Source organism: Dromiciops gliroides, chromosome 1, assembly GCF_019393635.1.
Source record: "Dromiciops gliroides isolate mDroGli1 chromosome 1, mDroGli1.pri, whole genome shotgun sequence".
Classification (NCBI taxonomy): domain Eukaryota; kingdom Metazoa; phylum Chordata; class Mammalia; order Microbiotheria; family Microbiotheriidae; genus Dromiciops; species Dromiciops gliroides.
The window spans coordinates 40,129,205-40,155,520 of NC_057861.1; the positions used below are offsets into that span (position 1 = coordinate 40,129,205).

Sequence of the window (26,316 nt, forward strand, 5' to 3'; positions counted from 1 at the left end):
AGAGGGAACATGCTGTCTCTTTTCATTGCCTCATAGATAAAGGACTAGAAGCAACCTTAGAGATTACGTAAGTGAAGTCTCCCATTCTGCAGATGAAGAAACTGAGGCCCAGAAAGGGGAAGTCAAATCAATAAGCATTTATTAAGCCCTACTGTATGCTGGTCAGGAGTCTAGGTGGCCAAGTGGATAGAGTGCCAGGCATGGAGTCCAGAAGACCAGAGTTCAAATCTGACCTCAGACACTTACTAACTGTGTGACCCTGGGTGAGTCACTTCACTCTGCTTACTTCAGCTTCCTCATCTATAAAATGAAGACAGTGATAGACTCTATTTCCCAGGATTGTTGTAAGGGTCACATGAGACAATATCTGTAATAAGTACTTAGCACAATGCCAGGCACAAAGTAGGCGCTAGAGAAATAGAAATGTTCGCTATTTACTATTATTATTTTCCCATTATACTGTACTTTCTCTGACATAGAAAAGGAATCACTCCTTGAGAGTCTTGAATACCTATCCCAAGTGCGGGGGTTTGGAAGACATCATTAATTCGACTAACGCAAAGAAGACAGCGGTATGCCTATCTTTGCCTGGTCTAGACAGTCCTAACCCCTTTTCAAAGCCTCGGTGTCCCTTAGAAGTCCAGTTTCTCATAGACATTATTTGGTCCAGGGGCAGCTAGGTGGCGCAGTGGATAAAGCACCGGCCCTGGATTCAGGAGGTCCTGAGTTCAAATCCAGCCTCAGACACTTGACACTAGCTGTGTGACCCTGGGCAAGTCACTTAACCCCAATTGATTCACCCCCCCCAAAATAGGCATTATTTGGTCCATACTCTCCAAGGCTCAGGTGAAGTGACTTGCTCTGGGTCACAAAGGTTCTAAACAACATTCTACCATACTGGAATATCTTTTGACTCCAGGGGTCTTTGTATCATTGAACCATTAAGCATTTACTGATGTGTCTAAATCAATACATGTACTAAATTAGTACTAAATGTACTAAATCAAGGGCTCTCAACAGCTCTGTGAATACAAAACCAAAACTGAAACAGGCCCAGACCTTATAGTACTTCAATTCTATTATCACACCACACTGATTCTGTTTTTTTAAAGGCAATCAGGGTTAAGTGACTTGCCCAGGGTCACACAGCTAGTAAGTATCTGAGGTCACACTTGAACTCTTGACTTTTTGGCTCCAGGGCCATAGCTCTATCCACTGAGCCATCGAACTGCCCCTCAAACCACACTCTTTTCTAAATGACTCACATAGGAACATATCACCCTCATCATGATGGAAAGGATGTATGGGAGGGGACCATCATATTAACCATATACAACCAACACAAATAATATGCCTCATGCTCTTGGAATTTATATCTAAGCCCGGAAGGTCACTAGAAGCCCTCCTGGGGAAAATAATTATTCTTGGCAGATCCTGCCTTACCCCATGGGTCCTCTGTGCCTCCCAAAGGCATGGAAAGTAATTAAAATCAGGGGACCCAAGAGAAGAGCTTGAAATCCCCCTTAGCAACATTCATTATAGCTCTTTAAGTTGGGTCTTAGTCAATTCAGCAGCAGCATTTTTTTAAATGAGGGAAATCATTTTACAAGTCTGAGAGATCAAAAATAATGGCCAAATCAACTGGCCCCCTAATGAATTGGAAATGTGCAAAAAGGCATTTAATGGTAAAAGCTCGATCATTACAACTGTCGTTTGTGATGAAAAAAAAAAAAAGGTGGGGGAGACTGGATACAGGGAGGGAGATAGGAGTTGGCTGTCAGGAAGACAGAGTGTGCGTGGTCCATTGATAGCTATCAGCCTTTGCCAGAAGAATGCTCCTGTCTTCACATTTTGTAACTTTCTGAATAAACTCTTAATCAACTGGAAATCTTTCTTGTGGATGTGTTTCCATATACTGCTCACACAAATGAGAATGTGGAGAGAGACAGAGGCCAGAATGAATACAACGTTGGATTTGGAGTCAGGAAGGCCTGCCTTAGGTAACCAGCTGTGTCAGGCAAGTCACTTTACCTGTTTAGCCTCAGTTTTCTCATCTGTAAAATGGAGAAAATAGTCATAGCTTGATCACAGTCCTGGGAAGATCAAATGAGGTCATATGTAAAATGCTTTGCAAACACTGAAGTGCCATAGAAAGGTCAGGGAAACATATCCAAATCAGAAGTCCTCACCTTTCCTCCTTCCACCTTCCCTCTTCCTGTAGAAGGGATGGGGGGGGGGTTGTTAGGTGGTGCTATAGTGGATAAAGCACCAGCCCTGGATTCAGGGGGACCTGAGTTCAAATTTGACCTCAGACACTTGAAACTTACTGGCTGTGAGACTCTGGGCAAGTCATTTAACCCTCATTGCCCAGAAAGAAAGGAAGGAAGGAAAGAAGGAAGAAACAAACAAACAAACAAAGAAGCAAAGAAACAAAAAAGAAAAGAAAAGAAAGAAGGTAATGCCAGCCTTCCTCTGGCTCACAAACCAGGAGACATCCTGAACTCTTCACTCTCTCTCTCAGCATTCATATCCAAGCTGCTGCCAAGGCCTGTCACTGTCCCTCGAATACACCCCCTTCTTTCCTCTGACACTGCCGGCCATCCAGTGCAGACCCTGGCCTATTGGGGGTCTGCTTGCCTTAAGTCTCTCCCACTGAGATCCATCCCCATTCAGCTACTAACGTGACTTTCCTCAAGTGTAGGTCCAATCATGTTACCCCCTTCTCCATAAACTTCAGCGGCTCCCTATTGCTCCAAGATCCAATACACAATGCTCTGCTCCGCATTCAAAACCCTTCATATCAAAGCCCCCTCCCCCTTTCAGGTCTTCTTACACCTTATTCCCTGACACATACTCCTCCATCCAGTAGCACTGACTTCCTGGCTGCTCTAGCATCAGACGCTTCCCAGCTCAGCTCTGAGCATCTTCTCGGGCCGTTCCCCCATGCCTGTGCTCTCCCTTCTCATGTCCACCTACTGGCTTCCTTTTAGTCCCCACTAAAATTCCAGCCTCTACAGGAAGCCTTTCTCAACCCCTCTGCATCCTAGTACCTTCCCTCTGTTAATGATTTCCTATTTATCTTGTATAGAGCTTGTTCGTATATTTGTGTTGCCTCTCCCCAATTAGATTGTAATCTCCCTGAGGGCAGGCAAGGTTTTTACTCTTCTTTGTGTCCTCAGTTCTTAGCATAGTGTCTGGCACATAGTAGGCACTTAGTCAACCTCTACTGACTGACCAGAGAGGAAAAGTAACTTGCTGAAGGTCACACAGCAAATGATGGCAGCACTGAGACTTGAATCTGGACCATAGATTTCAAGCTCAAAGGGACCTCAAGGGCTGAACACTCCCATCCCCTCATTTTAAACAAAGGTAGATAGGGAAGATAAAAGGTGAAATGACTGAGGCTTCTGGTGGCACAGTAGATAGAGCAATGGACTTGGAATCAGGAAGGTCTGAGTTCAAATCCTGCCTTAGACCTTTACTGGATGTGTGACCCTAATTTCTTAGCCTCAAGTTTCTTCATCTGTAAAATGTGTGGATTGGATTCCTTTCCAGATCTAAATGTCTTCTCTTGTGACTTGGCCACTGTAACACAGTCAGTTATAAAGTAGGGATTTGAACCTGTCTTCTTATGTAGTCCAAATTGACTCTTCAAGTCCAGGCTGTGTCCATGATCACATCACACTTTCACCCCATACACTCTTCTTTTATTCCTCCCTCCTCCAGATTTCTAACTTAACTGCTCTGTGAGCAGGTCCAGTCTTTTAGATCCTTCATGCCTTGGGCACCTCCTTTGGATTTTTCTACAAAGCCACAACCTACTTGCCATCTTTCCCCATGTTCCTGAAATCCCAGACTGTTCTCTTGCTCATGTGTTTTCATACATTTCATTTTAGCCTCTCTTAAGAGTTGCTTCAGAAATGGACACAGCTAGGGAGCAGCTAGATGGCGCAATGAATAGAGCAATAGCCCAGGATTCAGCCTCAGACACTTGACACTTACTAGCTGTGTGACCTTGGGCAAGTCACTTAACCCTCATTGCCCAACCAAAAAAAAAAAAAAAAGACATGGACACAGCTGATTTCTATAAATCACAATTAGAATCCCAGAATTTCAGAATTATCAGGGGTCAACTATGAGGCATCTAGCCCAACTCATATCTGAATATGAATCCTCTCTATGATATGCCCAATATATCATAGAGCCTCAAAGTCCTTCAGTGAGGGGGACCCCATTACCTCCCAAGACAATTCCATTCCGCTTTTTGTTGTTGTTTTTCAGTCATTTTTAGTTATGTCTGGCTCTCGAGGACCCCATTTGGGGTTTTCTTAGCAGAGATATCAGAATGGTTTGCCATTTCTTTCTCCAGATCATCTTACAGATGAGGAAACAGAGGCAAACAGGGTTAAGTGACTTAGCCAGCGCCACTCAGTAAGTGTCTGAGGCCAGATTTGAACTCAGGAAGATGAGTCTTCTTGACTCCAGGCCCAGTGCTCTGCACACTGTGGGGCCACCTAGCTGTCCACTCTGTAAAACAGAGTGGACACAGAGCTAGCCACTTCTACTCATGGCTCCACCCGCATATATAGCCAAAGGATTTGAGAAATCTCTAAATTAATTAGAATGCATTTCACCTGTTTTCTCTTCCTCAGAGAGTCAATATGGTGTAGTAGATAGAGCATTTGTCCTGAAGTCAGGAAAACCTGAGTTCAAAATTTATCTCAGACACTTAGCAGCTGTGTGACTCTGGGTAAGTCATTTAACCTCTATTTGTCTCAGTTTTCTCATCTATAAAATGGGGATAATAACAACAGATAACTTCTGGGTCGTTGTGGGGCTCGGATGGGATGATATTTGCAAAGTGCTTTGAAAACTTTTAATGCTATTATTATTAATATTATTAATGTTGTTGTTGTTTTGATAGCTGGAAGAGACCTCAGAGCTCATCTAATCCAACCCTCTCATTTTATGGATGCAGAAACTGAGACCCAGGGAGGTTAAGTTTGACTTGCCCAAGATCCCACAGCTAAGAAGTAGCAGAGGCAGGGGATTTCAACCCAGGCCCCTTTGACCCCCTTGCTATTGTCCCATAATAACTGTTTCTATCATATTCTCCTCTCTAACATAAGATCTTCCTGGAGTGAACCTAGCCTCAGGACATTGGGTCCAGGGCTAGGAGGAAAAATGAATTCAGATGTCAGGGAAGCACATTCATCTCCAACTCAATAACAAAGTCGCTGGCACCACAGGTGATGGGAAGACTCATATTTCTTCTGGGGCACTGGTAATATCTCCTCCAGATAGCATCTGATAAAATATGGCTTCTTGGAGCGTCAGCAAACCCAGCATAACAGGTAACAGAAACTGCAGCATTGCCCATCACCCTTGGCTTAATAAAATCTCTGCTTAATATGAGATCTTGATAAATGATTAAGAACACAACCTCAGAAGTTATTGCTCAGCAGACCAGCGGGGGCTGCTAATAAACTCCAGAGGAGAAAAATCTCTTCAGCAGATTCCTATCGACAGTGAGGTTGAACAAGCAATATGATGTTCTTCATTTTGTGATCATGGAGCTGGATAAACACACTGTAATCTGCAGAGATAGCTATACAGAAGAAAGAGTAATTACTCGCTACCCTATCGCATCAGGTGGCCACTGTTATCTGTTTTGTTTCTGGGATGCTTTTTGAGAATCGCTGAATCTCAGTTGGGAGGGAGCCTCCGAGAGGAGCCTAGCCATCTTACCCCAGAGCAAAAATTCCCTCTACAAGATCCCTGGCAGTTGGTCATCCGGAGCCTTTACTTGAACCCTCCCTACCCCTTGAGAGAGTCCATTCTGCTTTTGAATAGCTCTTGGGATAAGGACAATTTCCCTTACGTTAAACTAAAATCTGCATCTCTCCAGCTTCCATCCATTGTTCATGGTTTGCTTTCAGGGACCAAGAGGTGGAGAGGTGCAATGGAAACAACAATACTACAACCAGAAGCCTTGCTTTCAAAGTCTATCTCCGACATTTACTACCTATGGGGACTTGGGAAAGCAATTCTCTTCCTCGATTGTAAAACAGAGAGGTTGGAATAGATGATTTCTCAGGTCTCTTCCAATTAGACACCTATCGGTTGTTATTTCAGTCATTTTTTTTAATAATTTCAAATTTTACATGATCCTATTTGGGGGTTTCTCGGCAAAAACACTGAAGTGGTTTGCTATTTCCTTCTTAAGGTTATTTTACAGATGAAGAAACTGAGGCAAACGAGGTAGAATGACTTACCCAGGGTCACACGGCTAGTACGTGTCAGAGACATCTATAATATTATGCCTAGTCCTTCTTTCCTATGCTAGCTTTTCAAATTCTTCAAGACAGACATCCCATGATACAGAATGATTGTGAGCATCTCAGTCAGCAAATTAGAATTTATTAAGCACCTACTATGTGCCGTACTAATCTAATACCAGGGACACAAAAATAGACAAAAGATACTTCCTGCCCTTGAGGAGCTTACAATCTAATGGGGAAGAAAGTCAACATGCAAACCAATATGCACAAACAATCTTTATACAGGACAAATAGGAGACAATCAAGTGAGGGAAGGCACTAAGGTTAAAAGGGACTGAGAAGGGACAGATAGGTGGCGCAGTGGATAGAGCACCAGCTCTGGAGTCAGGAGGACCTGAGTTCAAATCCAGCCTCAGACACTTAACACTTACTAGCTGTGTGACCCTGGAAAAGTCACTTAACCCCAATTGCCTCACCAAAAAATAAATAAATAAATAAATAAAATAAAAGGGACTGGGAAATGCTTCCTGTAGAAAGTCGGATTTTAGCTAGGACTTTAAGGAAAGCCAGGAGGAGGAGATGAGGAGAGAGAAAACATCATGGGCATGAGGCGCAGCCAGAGAAAATACTCAGCCAAGAGATGGAGACTCTCCTTCATGTTACAGATGAAGAAACAAGCCCAGAATAGAGAAATTACTTGCCGAGGCTCACATAGGTAATAAATGATAAAGCTGGTTCTGTTTCTCTGAATCCAATAACAAGCTATAGATTTTAGAGTTGAAAGGGACCTTAGAGGTCATCTGACCCAGAGGTGTCAAACTTAGGGCTTGTGGCCTACAAAACTCCTAAGTGGGTCTGAACCAGATTAAAATGTAACTGGGAAATGTTTAACAAAATAAACAAAAATATAATAAAACATAGAAAATGGGAATTTGTCATTTTCTGAGTCAATACCTGGCCTTTTCTATTTGAGTTGGACTCCCCTGAATTCTAATCGAAGCCTCCCACTTTACAAATGAAGACATGGCAGGGCAGCTAGGTGGTGCAGTGGATTCTGGCCTCAGACAGTTGACACTTGTTAGCTGTGTGACCCTGGGCAAGTCACTTAACCCCCATTGCCCCCAAAAAACAAAACAAAACAAAATGAAACAAACAAACAAAATGAAGACATCAAGGCCCTCCAGAGCCACTTAACCAATGACTTGCCTGAGGTCACATGGGTAGTAAATATCAGAGGTAAGATTCAAACCCAGGTCCTATAATTCCAAATCTGGTATGTTTTCCATCGTACGATGTTGGCTTTGCTCTTGACATTAAAGAATGAATATTTCCATTTACAAGAATCACCAGGACCACCACTGCTAGTACAGGACAGCAAAGGTTCAGAACCCCAAGGAGATTTCAGAAGATCAATAACCAAAGGTTTAATTTTGTAGCAAACACAATGTGTGACACAGTGGAGATTTCTCCAGACTGAGATTGAACATTTGGGTCTGAATCTGGATTCTGTGTAACTGAGCAGGAGAGCCTCTTCTCCCTGGGCTTCGGTCAAAACCCTTTGCCACCGTGGGCCTACAAGATGAAGGGGGTTGGATGAGATGACCTCTGCACCCCCAGTTGTAAAACTCTGGATTCCATTTAGGATAGAACTTTTAAAAATCTTGACTCTAACACTTAATAGCTGTGTGACCTTGGGTAACTCCATCAACTCCTCTGAACCCCGGCTTCATCTTCTGAAAGATGAGGAGGTTTGCAGCAGAGACCTGGACCTGGAAGGGGAACCTCCGAGGTCATCCAGTCCAACCCCCTCATTTCATTCTTCAGGAAAGTGAGGCCCAGTGAGGTTGAGCAGTTTTGTTCCAAGTCACATTGGTAGCAAGTGGCAAAGAGAGGTCAGCTAGAGTTGTCTGTCCTCTGTACCACGCCATCTCCAGACAACCTCACTCTCATGCTACGGTTCTACAAGACCAGGACTTGTTTCCCCTTCAGCAGCCTCTAGAACAATACCACAACCCTTGGAACAATATACCCTGAACCTTTTTCTCCTGGGCATAAGGAGTAAGATAATAAACCACTCCTGGGAGAAAAGGCACAAAAAGAAGGGGGCTAAGGCCAGGAGCTCCCTTCGCCCTCCCTCGCAGGCTCTGAACTCATTTTTCTTCCCCCTTTATTACACCCCATTTCACCCTCTCTCCCAGCATCAACTCACCTTCTGCAGAAGTTCAATTTCCCGCTGCTTCGCGTTAAGGACGGCCAGGGCTTGCTCATGCTCTAATTCCAACTGTTGCCGCCGTTCCGCGGCCTCTCGCATATGCTATTGGGAGGGACAGAGAGGGAAGGAGAGAGGACACTGCTTAGCATCTCCGAGGTTTGTGGTTGGCGGCAGAGATGCCGTGGAGCACGAGTCGGCTCCGGGAGTCTGACTCAACATAGAACACTCAGTCTAGCTTCGGAGGCGGTGAAAACAGATGGGTGTTTCCACCGAGGCTGTCCTCCTGAGCAACGAGCAATGTGGGGGATGGAGGTGGTGGGGAGGGTGGGCAATCTGCCACGCCTTTATCTCCCTTGGGGAGGCCTGCCTGAGCACGGGAGACCTCTTCTGATGGGAAGCTCCGAGGACAAGCATGCCCCCCCACACCTCTCCCTCCTGTCTCGTGACTCCGCGTTCCCAAGGAAAAGTCACAAACCCTGTGCTCAACTCCCTAGGTTCCATTTTCTTCTTTTAAATCTGCCTCTCTCTCTCTCTTTTTTTTCTTTGAGTTTTCCTCTGTGACATAAAGAAGAAGAGAAGTCTTTTAATTTCAGGTTTGGGGAGCTCCTGCTCTGATTGTGTCACTTTCCCACTCCAAAAATTCCAATGTTTCCCCTTTAACTTCTGAATAAAGGGCAGAAGTCTTTGTCTCACGTTCCTAGCCCTTTCCCTAGTGGGTAAGGTGTGCTGGGCATAAGATGGACTCCATAGAGTTTGAGGTTCTCTTCACTTCTGACTTCCAGTCAGGTATAGATTGGCTCCAAACTACCTTTTCAGCCTTCTTTCTCCCTACATCCCACATAGGCAATACCTCTGTCAGAGGAACATGGGAGTTAGACCCAGAAGGGACCTCCAAGATCATGGAGTCCAAGGCTCTCAGTTGACAGAGGAGGAGTTGAGAAATGAAGCAACTTGGCTAAAGGAGCACAAGTAGTAGATTTCAAGGTTTGGAGTTCTCTTATTCCACATTTTCACCTGGTTTCCTTTGTGTCTTATTGTCTCTCTCCCTTTAGTCCCACCCTTCCCATCCTTTAGGGCTCAGCCTTGTACAGCCATCCTCTGTCCTCCTCTGTGACTACTTCTCTTCAAACCAAATCTTTGTACATTTGTAACATTCTGGAGCAGAGCAAATGCTCAATGGCCATTCATTCAATCACGGTGTATTGTTACTTGTATATTTGTCTCATTGCTTGAATAGATTGTAAGCTCCAGGAAGGCAAGGAGTATGTACTCTTCGTTTTTCTATTTTCTAGGATCTAGTGTATAGCTGACACATACAGGGTGTCCCAAAAGTCTTAGTGTAGCCATAAGCTTTTAATCACGGAAAACTATACTACGATTTCGGGGACACATGTTGATGTTTAGTAATATGAAGGAATCAACATAGAAAAACCTTGTTTCATCTCTCTCCTTCCTCCTCCCTCTAACCCCAACTCTCTCTCTCTCTCTCTCTCTCTCTCTCTCTCTCTCTCTCTCTCTCTCTCTCTCTCTCTCTCTCCCTCTCTCACACACACACACACACACACACACACACACAAAATCTCTCATCTCTCCTATCTCTCTTCTCCCTCAATCCTCTCTCCCTTCTCTCTCCCCACTCTCCTCTTTCTCTCCTCTCTTCTCTCTCTTCATTTCTCTCTCTTTCTTTCTTCCTTCCTTTCTTTTTTCTTTCTTTCTTTCTTTCTTTCTTTCTTTCTTTCTTTCTTTCTTTCTTTCTTTCTTTCTTTCTTTCTTTCTTTCTTTCTTTCTTTCTTTCCTTCTTTCTTTCTTTCTTTCTTTCTTTCTTTCTTTCTTTCTTTCTTTCTTTCTTTCTTTCTTTCTTTCTTTCTTTCTTTCTTTCTTTCTTTCTTTCTCTCTCTCTCTCCCTCCTCCCTCACCTTTCCCCAGTCTCTCCTTCTACCTCCCTCCCTCCCTGAAACAAATTTATTTGCTTACTTCAATTCATCAAGTACAAATTAGCACCTAGCATGTGCAGGCACTGCGCTAGATATGGCAGATAAAAAGAAAACAAAACCAAAAAGCAGTCCCTGCCCTCAAGGAGTTCATCCCCTACCATGGGGTTGCAATCTGTATCCAGATAAGTAAATAAAGCAAGATTGAGATTTTGCTCCAGACTAGTGACTTCTTATCGCAGGAGCCCCTCCGTTTAAAAATTTTTTTCTACCAAAGCATATTAGCAACTGTTCTGAAACTGAAACCTTAGAAGAGTTCAGGGTACAAAATAATGCAAAGTAATCTCAGGAGGAGGATGACACTAACTTCCTGAGTGATAGGAAAGGCCTCCAGTGGTGGATCCCATCGAACTCTGCTTTGAAGGGAGGTGGGGATTCTAAGGGAGTATATTCTAGCCATAGTGTACCAACTATACAGAGGGATGAAGTCAGGAAAGGGAAGGTTTTCTGTTGTTTCCTCTGTTTCTTTAAGGCTTTTAGGAGTGTGTGTGTGTGTGTGTGTGTGTGTGTGTGTGTCTTCCTAATTAGCCTCTAAATTCCTTGAAAGGAGGGACCATATTTTCTTGTTATTTCTTCCTCACAATCAATCAATAAATCAATCAAGAAGCATTTGTTCAGTGCCTTATATGGGATGGACAATGGATTAGGCTCTGGGCATAAAAATCCAAAAGTGCCTCCTAGGGGGAGATAGCTATTATTGGTACTGTTATTAGTATTAAGTGAAGAGAGCCTTATAGGTTGACAGATTTACAGTTGGAAACTAATGGTCCTAGAGAACCATTGAGTCCAATCTTCCTCATTTTACAGATAAGGAAACTGGAGCACAAGGAAGTTAAGTGGCTTGCCCAGGATCACACAGAGGCTAAGGCAACCATGCCTTTTTGATTACAATTCTAGCACCCTTCACACTAATGAATCTCTAGTCATTTATTTATTTATTCATTCATTCGTTTGTTTGTTTATCTATCCATCTATCTATCATCTATCTATCTATCTATCTATCTATCTATCTATCTATCTATCTATCTATCTATCTATCTATCTATTTTTGCAGGGCAATGAGGGTTAAGTGACTTGCCCAGAGTCAGACAGCTAGTAACTGTCAAGTGTCTGAGGCCAGATTTGAACTCAGGTCTTCCTGAATCCAGGGCCGGTGCTTTATCCACTGCACCACCTAGCACCACCCCACCCCATTTAATTTCTTAATAACCCCTACTTGAAGTTGAAGGAAAGGTACAGATCTGTAGGAATAGAGGAGGTTCTTACTCAGAGTTCTCTACATTGAAGAAAGAAATTACAGGCCCTCTAAAAATCTCTATCTCTGTATCTCACTTTATATACTTGATTTTATTTCAGTTTTATAATAACTATGAGTACTATAGATATTTGGAATCCTATTTGACAGCTGAGGAAGACTGAGGCTTTCAAAGTTAAGTAAGTCTTAAATGGCCACCCACTAGTAAGTATCAGAGGCAAGATTTGAACCTATGTCTTCGTAAATCCAAGTCCATCACTGTCCATTACATCATTTTCCTACATTTTAATTACAAAGTGATGTTAGGTATAAAGTAGAACATGAGAGTTATATACACACACTAATTATAATGTTGGAACAGCATCTCTATGAAGACCAATACAAATTGGAAGAAATAGAAAGTAATGTACCCCATTTAAGGTACTGGTTCATTGAGTTTTGTTGTAAGTAGAGTTGATTAAGCTTTAAATGAAAAAAAAAATAAAAGAATAGATAGGAATATGTTGCCTATTTTCAGTCACATGGAAGATATCGCCCCATAAAATATCCTCCCCCATCCCCATGTCTTTCTGCAAGGAAGGATTTACTCAGTTATTCTTCCATGATTTCTAATCTTCTGAATGCAAATACCATTGACAGGGGAAATATCTTATAGCTTCCAGACTATAGGCTTCCACCTTAGCAAGGATAAAGTCACTGCAAGATTGTGACCTAGAATATGGGTCAATTCAGAACTGAGATCAAGGGGAAGCACTGGAGGCACTGAAAGTTCTGGAATAACATTTCTAAATTTGTCCACAAGCTTTTTCCAGGTAGGAAGCTGGACAATTTCTGCTAAGGATATGAGGTCTTGTTTTCCCACCCAAAGGACTTCTGCCCACAGATCTTTTTCTCTTTGTTTAAAAAAAAAATAAAGTCGGGGGCAGCTAGGTGGCACAGTGGATAAAAGCACTGGCCCTGGATTCAGGAGGACCTGAGTTCAAATCTGGCCTCAAACACTTGACACTTACTAGCTGTGTGACCCTCGATGAGTCACTTAACCCTCATTGCCTCGCCCCACCCCCCCAAAAAAAGAATAAAAAAGAAATAAAGTCCTATAGACAGTTTGGCATACTGCTTGGGAAACTTGGATATGTGTGGTATCAGTGACTACCCATGCTTAATTTCTTTCTCCTTTTTAAAGCCAACAACCTTTGGATCCCCTCTACCATCTGCATACATGGATAGCATGAAGCTGTGATAGCAGAAGCTGTAATTACCGCCACACTCAGCAGCAGGCAGGTAGTAGTTTCCCTAGTGCTATGAGACTTCTCACATGGACTCGTGATAACAGGAATATAAATCTATGCTATAAAGAGGTTTTCAAACCATGTCACCACAGACAGTATGAGTGGTCTAGTTGGGGTAAGGACATATAGTAGGTATCCCCTAATAATTAGAAAAGAGAATAGCTCAAGAGTTGAAAGAGCAGGTATCCCCATCCAGGCTCCATTAGTCTTGTGTGATTTTTTTTTTGCAGGGCAATGGGGGTTAAATGACTTGCCCAGGGTCACACAGCTAGTAAGTGTCAAGTGTCTGAGGCTGGATTTGAACTCAGGTCCTCCTGAATCCAGGGCCGGTGCTCTATCCACTGCACCACCTAGCTGCCCCCCACTCCATTAGTCTTAGACCCTTTGAATATCAGGTCTTGCTAAAGAAAATGATTATTTGGTTTTCAGTCAACATGAATTTATCATTTATTGGATACACAGAAACACACACATAGAATAGTTATTAGGCACTTACTGTGTTACCAGGTACTGTACTAAATTCCAGGGACACAAATACAAGATAGTCCCTGTCCTCAAGGAGATTACATTCCAATGGAGGCAGATAATGCATAAAGGAGAGCTGACAAGTGGTCGGAGGAGGGGGATGCATGATGGCAAGGAAGCAGAGATATCCCAAAAGGAAGCAGATCGAGGAGAGCTTATTAAGCACTTACTGTGTTCCAGCAACTGGGCCAAGTCTTGGAGATACAAAGAAAGGCAAACAAGACCATTTTTACTGAATCCCAAAGGATACTGAGCAAACTTGCCTTCCTATTGTGATAGAAGGGCTATGCACAAGATTCCCAGCTTTGGTTTGCTGTCTCACTGAGTTGTATCAGGTTGAAATTGTTCTCAACATTTTTTTTCCTGAAATACATTTTCACTCATTAACACTTAAATTATGAGACACAGGGGCAGCTAGGTGGCACAGTGGATAGAGCACTGGCCCTGGAGTCAGGAGTACCTGAGTTCAAATCCGGCCTCAGACACTTAACACTTACTAGCTGTGTGACCTTGGGCAAGTCACTTAACCCCAATTGCCTCACCAAAAAAAAAAATTATGAGACACAGCAGGCAGAAGGGGATGAGAGGAGAGGCGCTATGGCTAAGAGGAAGGAGAGTTGATTTGGAGTCAGAAGACAAGGGTTCAAGGCTCAGCCATGTTCCTTTCAGCCTGTAGGACTTTAAGCAAATCAGTTCCCAACTCTAGGAATCAATTTGCTTACCCGTAAAATAATGGGATTAGATTTGATCATCTCTAAATTTTCTTCCAGCAGCTAGGTGGCATAGTGGATAGAGCACTCAGCCTGAAGTCAGGAAGACTCATCTGCATGATTCAAATCCAGCCTCAGATACTTCCTAGCTGTGTGACCCTGGGCAAGTCACTTTAATCCTGTTTGCCTTAGTTTCCTCATAGGTACAACGAGCTGGAGAAGGAAATGGCAAACCGCTCCAGTGTCTCTGCCAAGAAAACCCCAAAATGGTGTCATGAAGAGGCAGACACAACTGAAACAACTGAACACCAAGAAGTTTCCTTCCAGCCCTAAATCTATAGTCCTGGGAACTCCAAAACAGAGTTCAAATCATTGAACTTGAAATCTTTATAAGAAAGCTTTGGATTTTTCCAAAGCACACCAGCTGATTCTCAATCAGTAGAAATTGATTTTCTTTCCTCTAAGTCCTAATCTATATAATGGGCATATGATCATTTTCTTTTTTTGCCTTGTCCCATGGCATCCCACTTAGACCTGATGACTCTTAGAATCTGGAGTCTCGAGCTGCAGAGAGAATTATGTGCCTCATGTTCCAGAAAATCTCCAGGAGGTCTATGCTTGCACCTGGCACGTTCACACATTTGGACTGTTTAGTTAAATGTTTAAATGAATCGGCATTAGAGGAAAAAGGGTTTTCGCCTCCCCTTCAGCCACCATAGTTTGGTGCAACAATTATACAGCTGTTTAATTAGACAATTATTCCAGCTAATTTTTGTGCTTCTGTTTATTTTAAAAATGGGCAATGCAAAATGCAGGCTGGTGATCTTTATTTAGCTCTGGGAAGGAAGTTATTAGCTAGTGGCGGAAACTTGCTTCTCTGCCAGGTTTCATTACCAACATTAACTAAATATGGAAACAATTGGTCTAGACGTGCATGTGTTGCAAGATTCTGGCTTGGGACCATCAAAGGGCAATAGAGAGGGAAGATTTGGGGTGGGACATCATAACTGAAAGGTCTGCTTTGGGAGTCCTCTTAATCAGGGTCAGAGAGTAGAGGAAGATGGCAAGATTTCAGTCAACAAACATTTATTAATTGCTTTTTGTGCCAGGCAATGTGCTAAGTGACAAAGAGACAAAGAAAGGTAAAAAACAATTTCTGCCCTCATGGAATGTACACTTTAGTTGGGGATATGATAGATAAATAATGAAAAAGTAGCATTTTATACTCATCTTAATAAAATGAGTCAGTATGAAGTTGGTGTCTACAGGAATAGAAATAATATGCCTCTCACAGACCAAATAATCTTTTTTTGTGTGGGGGGCAATGAGGGTTAAGTGACTTGCCCAGGGTCACACAGCTAGTAAGTGCTAAGTGTCTGAGGCCAGAATTGAACTCAGGTCCTCCTGAATCTAGGGCTGGTGCTTTATCCACTGTGCCACCTAGCTGCCCCTACAGACCAAATAATCTTAATGGGATGATGTGAGATTAGTTACAGTAGAAATGAGGCACTATTTTAACATCAATACACTCTCTCTCTCCAAATCATGAGATGTACAGGAAACATTTTTCAATCAATCAATAAACATTTTAAGCACCTACTAAGCGCTTACATAGTCCAAATGTATGTGTATGTGCCTGGTGAAAGCATAGACCTCCTGGAGATTTTTTGAAACAGGAGCTATATAATCCTCTCTGCAGCTAGAGACTTCAGATTCTAACAGAGTCATTGACTCTAAGAGGGATTCTATGGGATAAGGCAAAAAAGAAAAACAAAGCACCCTTCTAAGCCCTGGAAATATAAGAGGCAAAAGAGAATTCCTATCCCCAAGGAGTTCATCATTTCTTGAATGCTTACAGAGATGTAAGGTTTACAAAACACCTTAGTCTATCTGGTCTTCTCATTTTACATATAAGGGAAGTGAAGCCTGGGGAAATTACGTGTCTTATCAGTGGGAACATGAAAATAAAGGGCCAGAGAAAGGATTCGAATCTGGCCTTCTTAATCCTAAATCTTACACTCTTACCAAGACATGATGCAACCTCCCCTTTCAGTACTGTCCATGGAAACAGAGATTCATGTGGAAAGAGATGTTAGCTGTGACTGGGTAAAACTTTTTATTCCATAGATGAGGAAACTGAGTCCCTGGGAACGTAGGGTAGCATAGGGGATGACAACATTGGTTGTAGCACCAGGGACACACCTAGGTTTCTTTCCCACCTCTGCCACTTACTAACCATGGCACCATAGGTAGATCATCTGACCCACACTGCGTCTCAGTTTTCTCATCTATAAAACAGAGTTAGTAATCTTTGCAGTCCTGACTCATACAGTTGTGGTGAGGCTAGAATGAGATGATCTAACTCATTCTAAGTGTTTTGCAAACTGAAGTGTTATATATACGGCAGGACTTATTTGCCCAAGCCCACACAGGCAGTATGAGGTGAGAGTCAGGATCCAACCGGGTCAGACTCATGTACTTCCCACTACACCACACTGCTCCCCTCCCACCTCCAGGAAGTCTTCCTTGACTACATATTTGTCTCTGATGGTTCTCATTTATTGTCTGAGTCTCCAATTCTAGTGCTTGTTCATAGACTATTCAGTATTGTGCCACATCCATCTCCCCGAGTTTGAAATTTCATGAGAGCAGTGATCATGTCTTCTAGATGCTCAAATAGATGTGGGTATTGCCTCCTTATCCAAAGGGAGTCTGGGGATCTAGCTAGACTGTCTCTGCCCTCATTGTGGAAGAAACAGAAATCATAGTAACAACTGAATATACACACACACATATACATATATATGTAGAGATAGATGGATGGATGGATGGATGGATGGATGGATGGATGGATGGATGGATGGATGGATGGATGGATGGATGGAGAGAGAGAGAGAGAGAGAGCACATTTTAATTTAAGACTTCAAAAGCACTAGATATCCATAAGTTTTGTTTGACCCTCAGGACAACCCTGTGACATAAGGATTACAGGTATATTATACCTATTTTATAGATGAGAAAACCCGTTTAGGTTTTTAATATTATTAACATAATAATAACTCACATTAATAGAGCACCTTAAAATTTACCAAGCACTTATGAATATTATCTCATTTATCACCACACCAGCCCTGTCACATAGGTGCTTAAATTATTCCCATTTTACAACTAAGGAGACTGAGGCTCCATGGTTTGCCCAATTTTCCACAGTCACATAGCTAGTGCCAATAGTGGGGTTTAACTAAGATCTCATCTGGTTCCATGTTCAGCACTGAGTGGACATTTAAAAGGTGGAAAAAGATTGCTTGACAGAGATATACACACCCCTAAAGGGTTTGCTTAATGTCTGGGTAAGAGAAGACTTAGTGGACACAAGGTGGCTATCTTTCAAAACTTGATGGTCTGTCGTGATGAAGGATGAGATTTGTCCTGCTGGGTCCCAGAGGGCAGAACTAGAAGCTGGGGCAGGGCGGGGGTGGGGGGGGGGGAATGTGAAGAGGCAGAATTAGGCTGGATGGGAGGAAATGCTTCCTAATAATTAGAGCTGTCCAAAAGAGGAATGGGCTGCCACAGGAGAGGGTGGGCTCCCCCTGTTCCAGAGGTCTTAACCAGAGGCTGGATGATCCCTTGTTACATCTAGAAGGGGAAGCATAATATACTGGATAATGCACTGGATTCTTAGTTAGACATGGTTTCACATCCCACCTTAGACATTTATTAGCTGTGTGACTCCAGACAAGTCACACATCTTGCTCTCTGAACAGGAATGATTTGGGAACAACAGACCAAGAAACCAAGTTAAGAAGGAGTAATTCAGTCGAAAACTCTGCTTAGAGATGATAGGAGGGAGAATGATACAGTGAAAAGAGCCCTGGCTTGGAAGTCAGAGGACCTGGGTTCAAATCTTGCCTTTGACATTCACTACCAGTATCATCTTGGGAAAGGTGGTTTCCTCCTCCCTGAAATGAAGGAGTTGGATTATGAAGGACATGGCCACTGAGTTCTTTTCCAGCTCTAGGATATATAACCCTATGACCTCTCTGAGCCTCAGTTTCCTCTTCTGTAAGATGAGTGAGTAGGCTAGAGGGCCTCTGAGGTCTATCACCCTAAGGGGTCTTCTCACTGCATCATCATGCTATATTTTACTCTCTAAACAAACCACAAAAACAACACTGTGTCTCACTGCAAGAATGGGGACTGATATAAAAACAGAACTGAGTCAGCCCTTCCTTGGTCATCACTACTTCAAGGCCTTGTGCTTTAAACCAAGCTAATAAGGAGTTTGGAAATGTTTCTCTACTCCTGCCACATGGAAGATCTCATCCCTTTCTGACTTTTTCAATGTCTTAGTCAAGGGATGACTTTGAAGCCAGGTCTTGACTCCCAGTGCCACCCACCAGCAACATGAACACTCGAGGTAAACATAAAAGGTATTATTGTTCCCATTTTCCAGATGAAAAAAATCGAAGTTCAGAGAAATTAAGTGACTTGTCCAGGGCCACTCAGCTAGTATTATCAGAGGGGGCTTTTTAAGCAGGTGTCTCTAGATGCCAAGTTGAATATTCTTTCTACTATAGCATTCTATCTATCTTGAAAAATTAGAGGGGCAGCTAGGTGACGCAGTGGATAAAGCACTGGCCCTGGATTCGGAGGACCTGAGTTCAAATCTGACCTCAGACACTTGACATATACTAGCTGTGTGACCCTGGACAAGTCACTTAATCCTCATTATCCTGCAAAAAAAAAAAGAAAGAAAGAAAGAAAGAAAAAAAAGAAAAATGAGCGCAAAAGGCTTTTAGTTTGTGTGTGTGTGTGTGTATGTGTGTATGCGTATGTATGCACATGTGTGTTTGTGGGTGTGTCAGGGAGGTGGGAGGGCATCTTGGAATGGAGATCAAGGGGAATGACATGAGGGGATTTGAGGAGTAAGGTGGGAATCAAAAGTCCACACAAAAGCTGCTCGGAGCCATTCCTTGTGCCAATGGGAACAGCTGTTAATTGTTCTTCCTGACAACATTGACAGGCAGTAATTAAAAACCTTGTTAGTGGTGAAGGAGACCTACACTTGCTGAAAAAAGAAAAAGGAATGATCTTCTTGTTCCTGTAGTTTGGACATAAGCAGATTGCTGCCATGGTGTCTCCAGATGGCCCTCAGGATGCCCCACATTGGACTAGTGTATGGTGGCTGGGCCTGGCAGCATGATGTTACATGGCATAGTAGACCAGTCACTGGCTCTTAGAGTCAGAAGACCTGGGTTCAAATCATGACTATGTCACTTACTGACTTTATGTCCTTGGCCAAGTCACTGACCCTCTCTAGGGGCTGGTTTCCTCCCCTGGAAAATGAGGAGGTTGGAGTAGAAGTCTTTGAAGGTCTCTTTCAGCTCTAAGTCTATGATTCGAAGATTGGCCAAGGGAACTGGTAGCCAACTCAATGTGCTTCCTTTGGACTCTGGATTGTCTTAAAATTCTTCAGCCGCCTCACAAAAGACTGGTATAGAGTGTGCCCTTAATAAATGCTTGTTGACTGATTATATGTATTTTGTGTCATGGTACAGCAGATAGAGACTTTGCCCTGGAGTCTGGAGGACCTGAGTTTAAATCTGGCCTCGGACACTTACTAGCTGTGTGACCTTGGGCAAGTCATTTAATTCTATTTGCCTTAGTTTTCTCATCTGTAAAATGAGCTGGAGAAGGAAATGGCAAACCACTCCAGTATCTTTTTTTTTTTTTTTTTAGTGAGGCAATTGGGGTTAAGTGACTTGCCCAGAGTCACACAGCTAGTAAGTGTTAAGTGTCTGAGGCCGGATTTGAACTCAGGTACTCCTGACTCCAGGGCCAGCGCTCTATCCACTGCGCCACCTAGCTACCCCCACTCCAGTATCTTTGCCAAGAAAACCCCAAATGGGTCACAAAGAGTCGGACACGACTGAAACAATTCAACAACAACAACAGAATGTCAGCTCTTCAAAAGCTAGTGCTCTAGCTGTGTGACCCTGGGCAAGTCACTTAATCCCAAATGCCTCACCAAAAAATAAAATAATAAATAAAATTAAAAAAAAAATAAAAGCTAGTGCTCTGGGTCTGAGGGAGTTCAGAATATTGGCTATACAAGATCTGAGAGTGGCAAAGCCAGAAGGCATCCTTCCACCTTAGGAGAGGAGAGCTAGAAAGACATTCTTGTCTTCACAGCAGTATCTATGCCGGTGATGTTCTTCCTTTTTCACTTTCCACCTACTCATCCTTTACAACTCAACCTAAATGCTACCTCCTCCAGGAAGACCCCCCCCATGCTCCTGTTTGGTAAAGATCTTTACTCTCTCTCAGACCTCACATAGCATTAAATTGTGGGTCTTGCTAATATAATAGTGATGATGATAACTATCATTGATATAGCACTTTAAGATTGGCAAAGTACTTTATATATAGTATTTTATTTGATTCTCACAGCAACCCTACAAAGTAGGCACTGTTGTTGTCCCCATTTTAAGGATGTGGAAACTGTGGCACACAGGTAACATGACTTGCCCAGGGTCACAAAGTCGGTAAGTGTCTGAAGTAGAATTTGAACTAGAACAGGGTCTGACACATAATAAGTACTTAACAAATGACTGTTGATTGATAGAACTTATATCTTCTTGAACTCTACTGGCTATATCTAATTTATCCAGTGAATGTCTTGTTTGTAGATAATTGTTTGCATGTTATTTCCTCAATGACACTGTGAACTCCTTAAGAAAAGAGATTGATTGCCACCCCCGTTTTTGTTACTCCAGTGCTTAGCACAGTACCTGATACATAGTGAGTGTTTAATAAATGCTTATTGATGTGATTTGGCTTGCCTGAACTCATCATACAACGTTGCTTTTCATAGTTATCTGATTTGGTGTCTTATCCTGCTATTAGTCTGTAAACTAACTTTCTGTCTGTTTCTCACTCATTCATTTTGCATACACTATGTGTTTAATAAATGTCAGTTGCTCACTTCATCTTTCATCTAGCTACCGAAATTATTTTCCTTAAGTGTAGGTGTGATAATATCAGTCTCCAACTCTATAACCTCCAGTGGCTCCCTATTACCCCTATGATCAAATATAAACTCTGCTGTTTGGAATTTGAAACCTTTCATAACCAGATTGAACAATCTACCTTCCCAGATTACTTTTGTTTTGTTTTGTTTTTTGGTGAGGCAATTGGGGTTAAATGACTTGCCCAGAGTCACACAGCTAGTTAAGTGTCAAGTGTCTGAGGGCATATTTGAACTCAGGTCCTCCTGACTCCAGGGCCGGTGCTCTATCTACTGCACCACCTCCCAGATTACTTTTTACATATTAATGTCAACACACACTATGATCCTGCATTCTTCTCTCTCTCCCTCTTTCTCTCTCTCCTTCCTTCCCTTCCTTTCTCTCTTTTTCCTTCCTTCCTTCCTTCCTTTCCCTCTCTCCTTCCTTCTTTTCTTTCCTTCTTTCTTCTTTCTCTCTTTCTTTCTCAAAGAAACATCATTTGCTCAAGTCAATAGAAAATGGAAATCAAAGTATGTATGTAGATATATATGTATATATCTACATACATACACACATACATACATAGAATAACATGTACCATTACAGCACAGAGTAAAGGAGATCTCTCACTGGGATTGAGGTAACTGAGCCCAACCAAGAAACCCAGTCCCAGATCTCCCCTTCAGAGGACTTCCCCAAAGTCTCTTCTGTAGCTGCTGTGGCTGGGACATATTGGCGACTCCCAGCTCCTTCCTCCTACAGGCCCTGCCCCTCCTATCCCCATGGCTTTACACCAGCCACCCCCATGCTTTCTTGGGATGCTTTGTCTCCTTACCCCTGCTTCTTAAACTCCCCAGCTTCCTTCCTTCAAGGTTCAGCTCAAGTACCAGCTTCCACATGCAGCCTTTCCTAATGCCTGTGACCACTGATGCCTCCTGCCCTGAGCACCCCTCCCATTTTGTTTGATCTATTTTAGTATTTTTTAATGCTTTATTAACAAATACCAAAGAAAACAAATCTTTCCGAATCTCCAATAAAACAGAAAAAGATAATTGTGTATGAAACTACAGGTCTCTATTATGTACATGTAAGGTACATATGCCTTTCTTTTCCAGAATATAATAAATTCAACATGTCCTATTGTTTGTGATTCCTCCTGGCCTTCTGTTCTCTTCTGTGCATGAAAAAAAAATGTGTCAATGACTCTCTTTTCTCTCTCTCTTTTCTTTTTCCTTTGCCATCTATCCCTATCCTCTCACCATTATTCACCACCCACACCACCGACCTCAACCTCACAATAGAGAAAACAGTCTTTGTTCTATTTTGTGCATGTATATACACATTATACACGTCCATGTTACCTCCCCAAGCTATACCTTGAGAACAATCACTGCTTCTCTTGTGCTTTTGTATCACATTAGTGAATGGCACATTATAGATGCTTAATAAGTGCTTGTTGACTTGGCATATAGTAACTGTTTTGTAAATGCTTGAAGACTGACTCACTTTGATTTTATATGTGTATATACATATACATGTATGTATGTATGTGTGTGTGTGTTTGTGAGTTGATGGGTCTAACTTAGGGCAATTCAGCTTTCTAGACTCTGGCACTAGCTGACCTGATCATAGGATCATAGATTTAGAATCAGAAGAGGGGCAGCGAGGTGGCTCAGTGGATAAAGCACTGGCCCTGGCTTCAGGAGGACGTGAGTTCAAATCTGACCTCAGACACTTGACACTTACTAGCTGTGTGATTCTGGGCAAGTCACTTAACCCTCATTGGCAGTGCAAAAAGAAAAAATGAATCAGAAGAGACTTTAGAGCTCATTGAATAAAACCTCCTCATTTTATTTCATTGAAATACAAATGTTCTGCTTGGCATTCAATGCCCTTCCTAATCTGGCCCCCTCTCACCTTTCCAATCTTCTTATACTTTACTCCCCAACACGTGTTTTTAGACCCAGTGACATGACCACCTGGCTGTCCCATGAACAAGACCCTCCATCTCTCAGCTCTGGGCATTCTTTCTATCTGTTCCCCATGCCTGGAATTCTCTCCCTCCTCTCCTCCAACTACTGACCTCCCCAGCTTCCCTTAAGTCCAAATTAAAATCCCAACTACTACAGGAGGTCTTCCCTAACCCCTCTTAATTCTAGTGCCTTCCTACTGTTAATGATTTCCTCTTCATTTTGTATATAGTTTATTTGTATATATTTGTTTTCTTGGTGTCTCCTCCATTAGATTGTGAGCTCCTTGGGGCCATGGGGCAGCTAGGTGACACTGTGGGTACAGTGCTGGCCCTAGAGTCAGGAAGACTCTTCCAAAGTTCAAATATGACCTCAAACACTTAGTTGTGTGACCCTGGACAAGTCACTTAGCCCTGTTTACCTCAGTTTCCTTATCTGTAAAATGAGCTAGAGAAGGAAATGGCAAAATCACTCCAGTAGAGTTACCAAGATAACTCCAAATGGGGTCACAAAGAGTCAGACAGGACTGAAATGATTGAACAAGAATATGAAGGCAAGGACTGACTTTTGCCTCTTTTGTATCCTCAGTGCTTAGCATAGTGCCTGGAACATAGTAGGTGCTTTAATATATGTTTCTTGATTAATTGATTTTACTTTTTAAGGTTCATGCTTGTTGCCATTTTTCTTTTTATATTATAATTATTTCCTGATAGACAGATGGAAGACCTCCCCAAGCTCCTGATTTTATAGACATAGATTTATAGAGAAAATAGAGTTAAGAAATATCAAGTGAGTCACTCAAGCTACTTAACATGGAAGGCATTAAATGACAGATCTGGGCTTCCAACCCAGGTCTTTTCATGCCAAATGCAGTCACTTTCCACCTTACCACAGTGTCTCCCTGAAGACCTCCCCCCAATCTATTGCATTCATTTTGGGTCTTATTGTCTGTTGGGCAGTAGGGCAGGAAAGCCATGAAGCCAGGGCTGGAAGCTTTCTATATATACTATTCTTCCTTACCCCTTACTTGGCCTCAGTTTCCTCTGGTGACTTTTTAGAAATGAGTCCCCTGTTTTCTCCATCATGGAAAGCTTGAGGAAGGGGCTCTAGAAAGACCTGGCTTCCTTTCAGCTATAAGGATCGCACAAATGTCCACATATCCCCTTTTAAAACATTTTCCCAATCCTAAGGGTACATAACACGTCCTGCAATGCCAAGTCAATTGTTTTCACTGGGGGAGGATTTCACATCTAGAAAGAGCTCAGTGGCACACGCACCACAAAGCAGGAAAGCCCATCAAGAAAGCTTTGCCAGTGGCAGGATGTATTTTTAAAACAGAGATATTTATAGTTGGATGCCGACATTAACACTGCTTCTTAAGTAGCCTTACTCTGGTTAGAGTCTTGTTTCTAGAAGATAAGGAAGACGTGACACTGAATGAATGAGCTAGCTTGCCTGAGCTCGTCCCCCTCCTCAGAGTACTGAGATCAAAGGAGGATTGATTCTGTGGCCTGGAGCCCTCCCAGCCTGAGCTAGGGGGAGTTAGCAAAGAGCTCTTTCTCCTAAGAGGGTAGGTCCAACCCTCAGGAGTCAGCACCAAATTTATAAGAGCCACTTTAGTGAGTTCTGTTTTGACAAATTTAGAATCTGGTATGAATCACAGAAGAAAAAAACAACCAAGGCTTTTGTTAGCCTTTGTTCTCTCTCTCTCTCTCTCTCTCTCTCTCTCTCTCTCTCTCTCTCTCTCTCTCTCTCGTTCGCTTTTCCCCTTCTTCCTCTTCTTTTTTTTTCTTTCTCTATCTCGGTTTTCTTTCTGCCTCTCCCTTTTCTTTCACTTTCTCTATCCTTTTCTTTTTCTTTCTCTATCTTCCTTTTCTTTCTCTTTTGGTTTTCTTTCTTTCTGCCTCTCCCTTTTTCTTTCTCTATCTTCCCTTTCTTTCTTTTACTTCCTTCTCTTTCTCTTTCTCTCTCTACTTTTTCTTTCCCTTTTTCTTTCATTTTTCTTCTCTTCCCTTCTCTTATTTTCCTTGAACACATTATACCTTCTTTATTCTAAAACATGTAATTATTTAATGCCTATAAAGACCCATTTGGGGATTGAAACAATACTGAAAATATCAGATTGACAAATATTCAATAATTCTTGTTCTCTCATGCTTGGACGGAGAATACCAGAGACAATTAGAAGCAGTTATAAGTTTGTTTTACCCTTTGGAGTATCCTTCAACACTGACAGCATAATCCAGGAAAATTCATTTCTTTCTGAGCCCCTGTTTTCTTATCTATAAAACCAGCATATTAATTGCACTGCCTACAGGTACTTGGGAAAAATTGCCTTATAAATCTTTAGTCTCCTCCTCTCCTCCTTGTCTGTTTTTCTTTCTGCTCATCCTTTCCCTCCTCCCCTCATGCACCTTCTCCTTTCCCTTTTCCCCACTTCTTTCCTTCTTCTTCTCCTCCCCATTTCCCTCCTCCTCCTAATTCTTCTCCCTCTCTTCTTCTATCCTTCCTGTTCCTCTCATTTTGTCAATGCCCTTTGTTTTTACATCACAGTCATGTTCTGGAATCATGCACCTCCCTCCACCCCACCCCTGCCAGCCCCAATGCCAAATTGAACGCTCCCATATAACAAAGGAAAACAATTCAGCAAAAAACTATCTGATACAGTGACCTTGTCTGACAACTTAGACACTTTGTTCTATCTTCACATTCAGAAGCTGGCAAAAAGCCACATTCTACAACAGTATTAACTTTCCTGCCTCTTCAGAAACGGGAAGCATGTTGTTTTGAACCATGTGTTTGCTTTCAGAACAGCCTAGGGGTTCAGGATCCTCAGATATTCCAGATCCTGAACAAACCTCAGAGGTTGCATTTCAACAATAGCCTAAGTCTCTCCCTAAGACTTTCACTTTCCTAAACACTGAGAGCTAGACTGGACAGCTCCCACGCACTGATGCTCCTCTGAGATAATTTTTTTTCCTCATTGATAGGGATTCCATTTCTTGGCACTTTGAGGTTTTCAGGTTACTTTCCTCACAAAAACCCTAAAGGGGTATATAGTGCAGGTATTATTTTT

The 26,316-nt window shown here is 42.4% G+C and overlaps 1 protein-coding gene across 12 annotated transcripts in view; it reads right to left on the reverse strand.

The window, feature by feature from the left end:
- Nucleotides 1-26,316, reverse strand: part of RIMBP2 (RIMS binding protein 2) — a 522,092-nt gene that overhangs the window by 129,489 nt on the left and 366,287 nt on the right. For all 12 annotated transcript variants that reach the window (XM_043966745.1, XM_043966763.1, XM_043966824.1 and 9 more), the window contains one exon: nt 8,491-8,595. In XM_043966745.1, the coding sequence (XP_043822680.1) occupies nt 8,491-8,595 (105 nt within the window). The remainder of the gene's footprint in view (nt 1-8,490; nt 8,596-26,316) is intronic.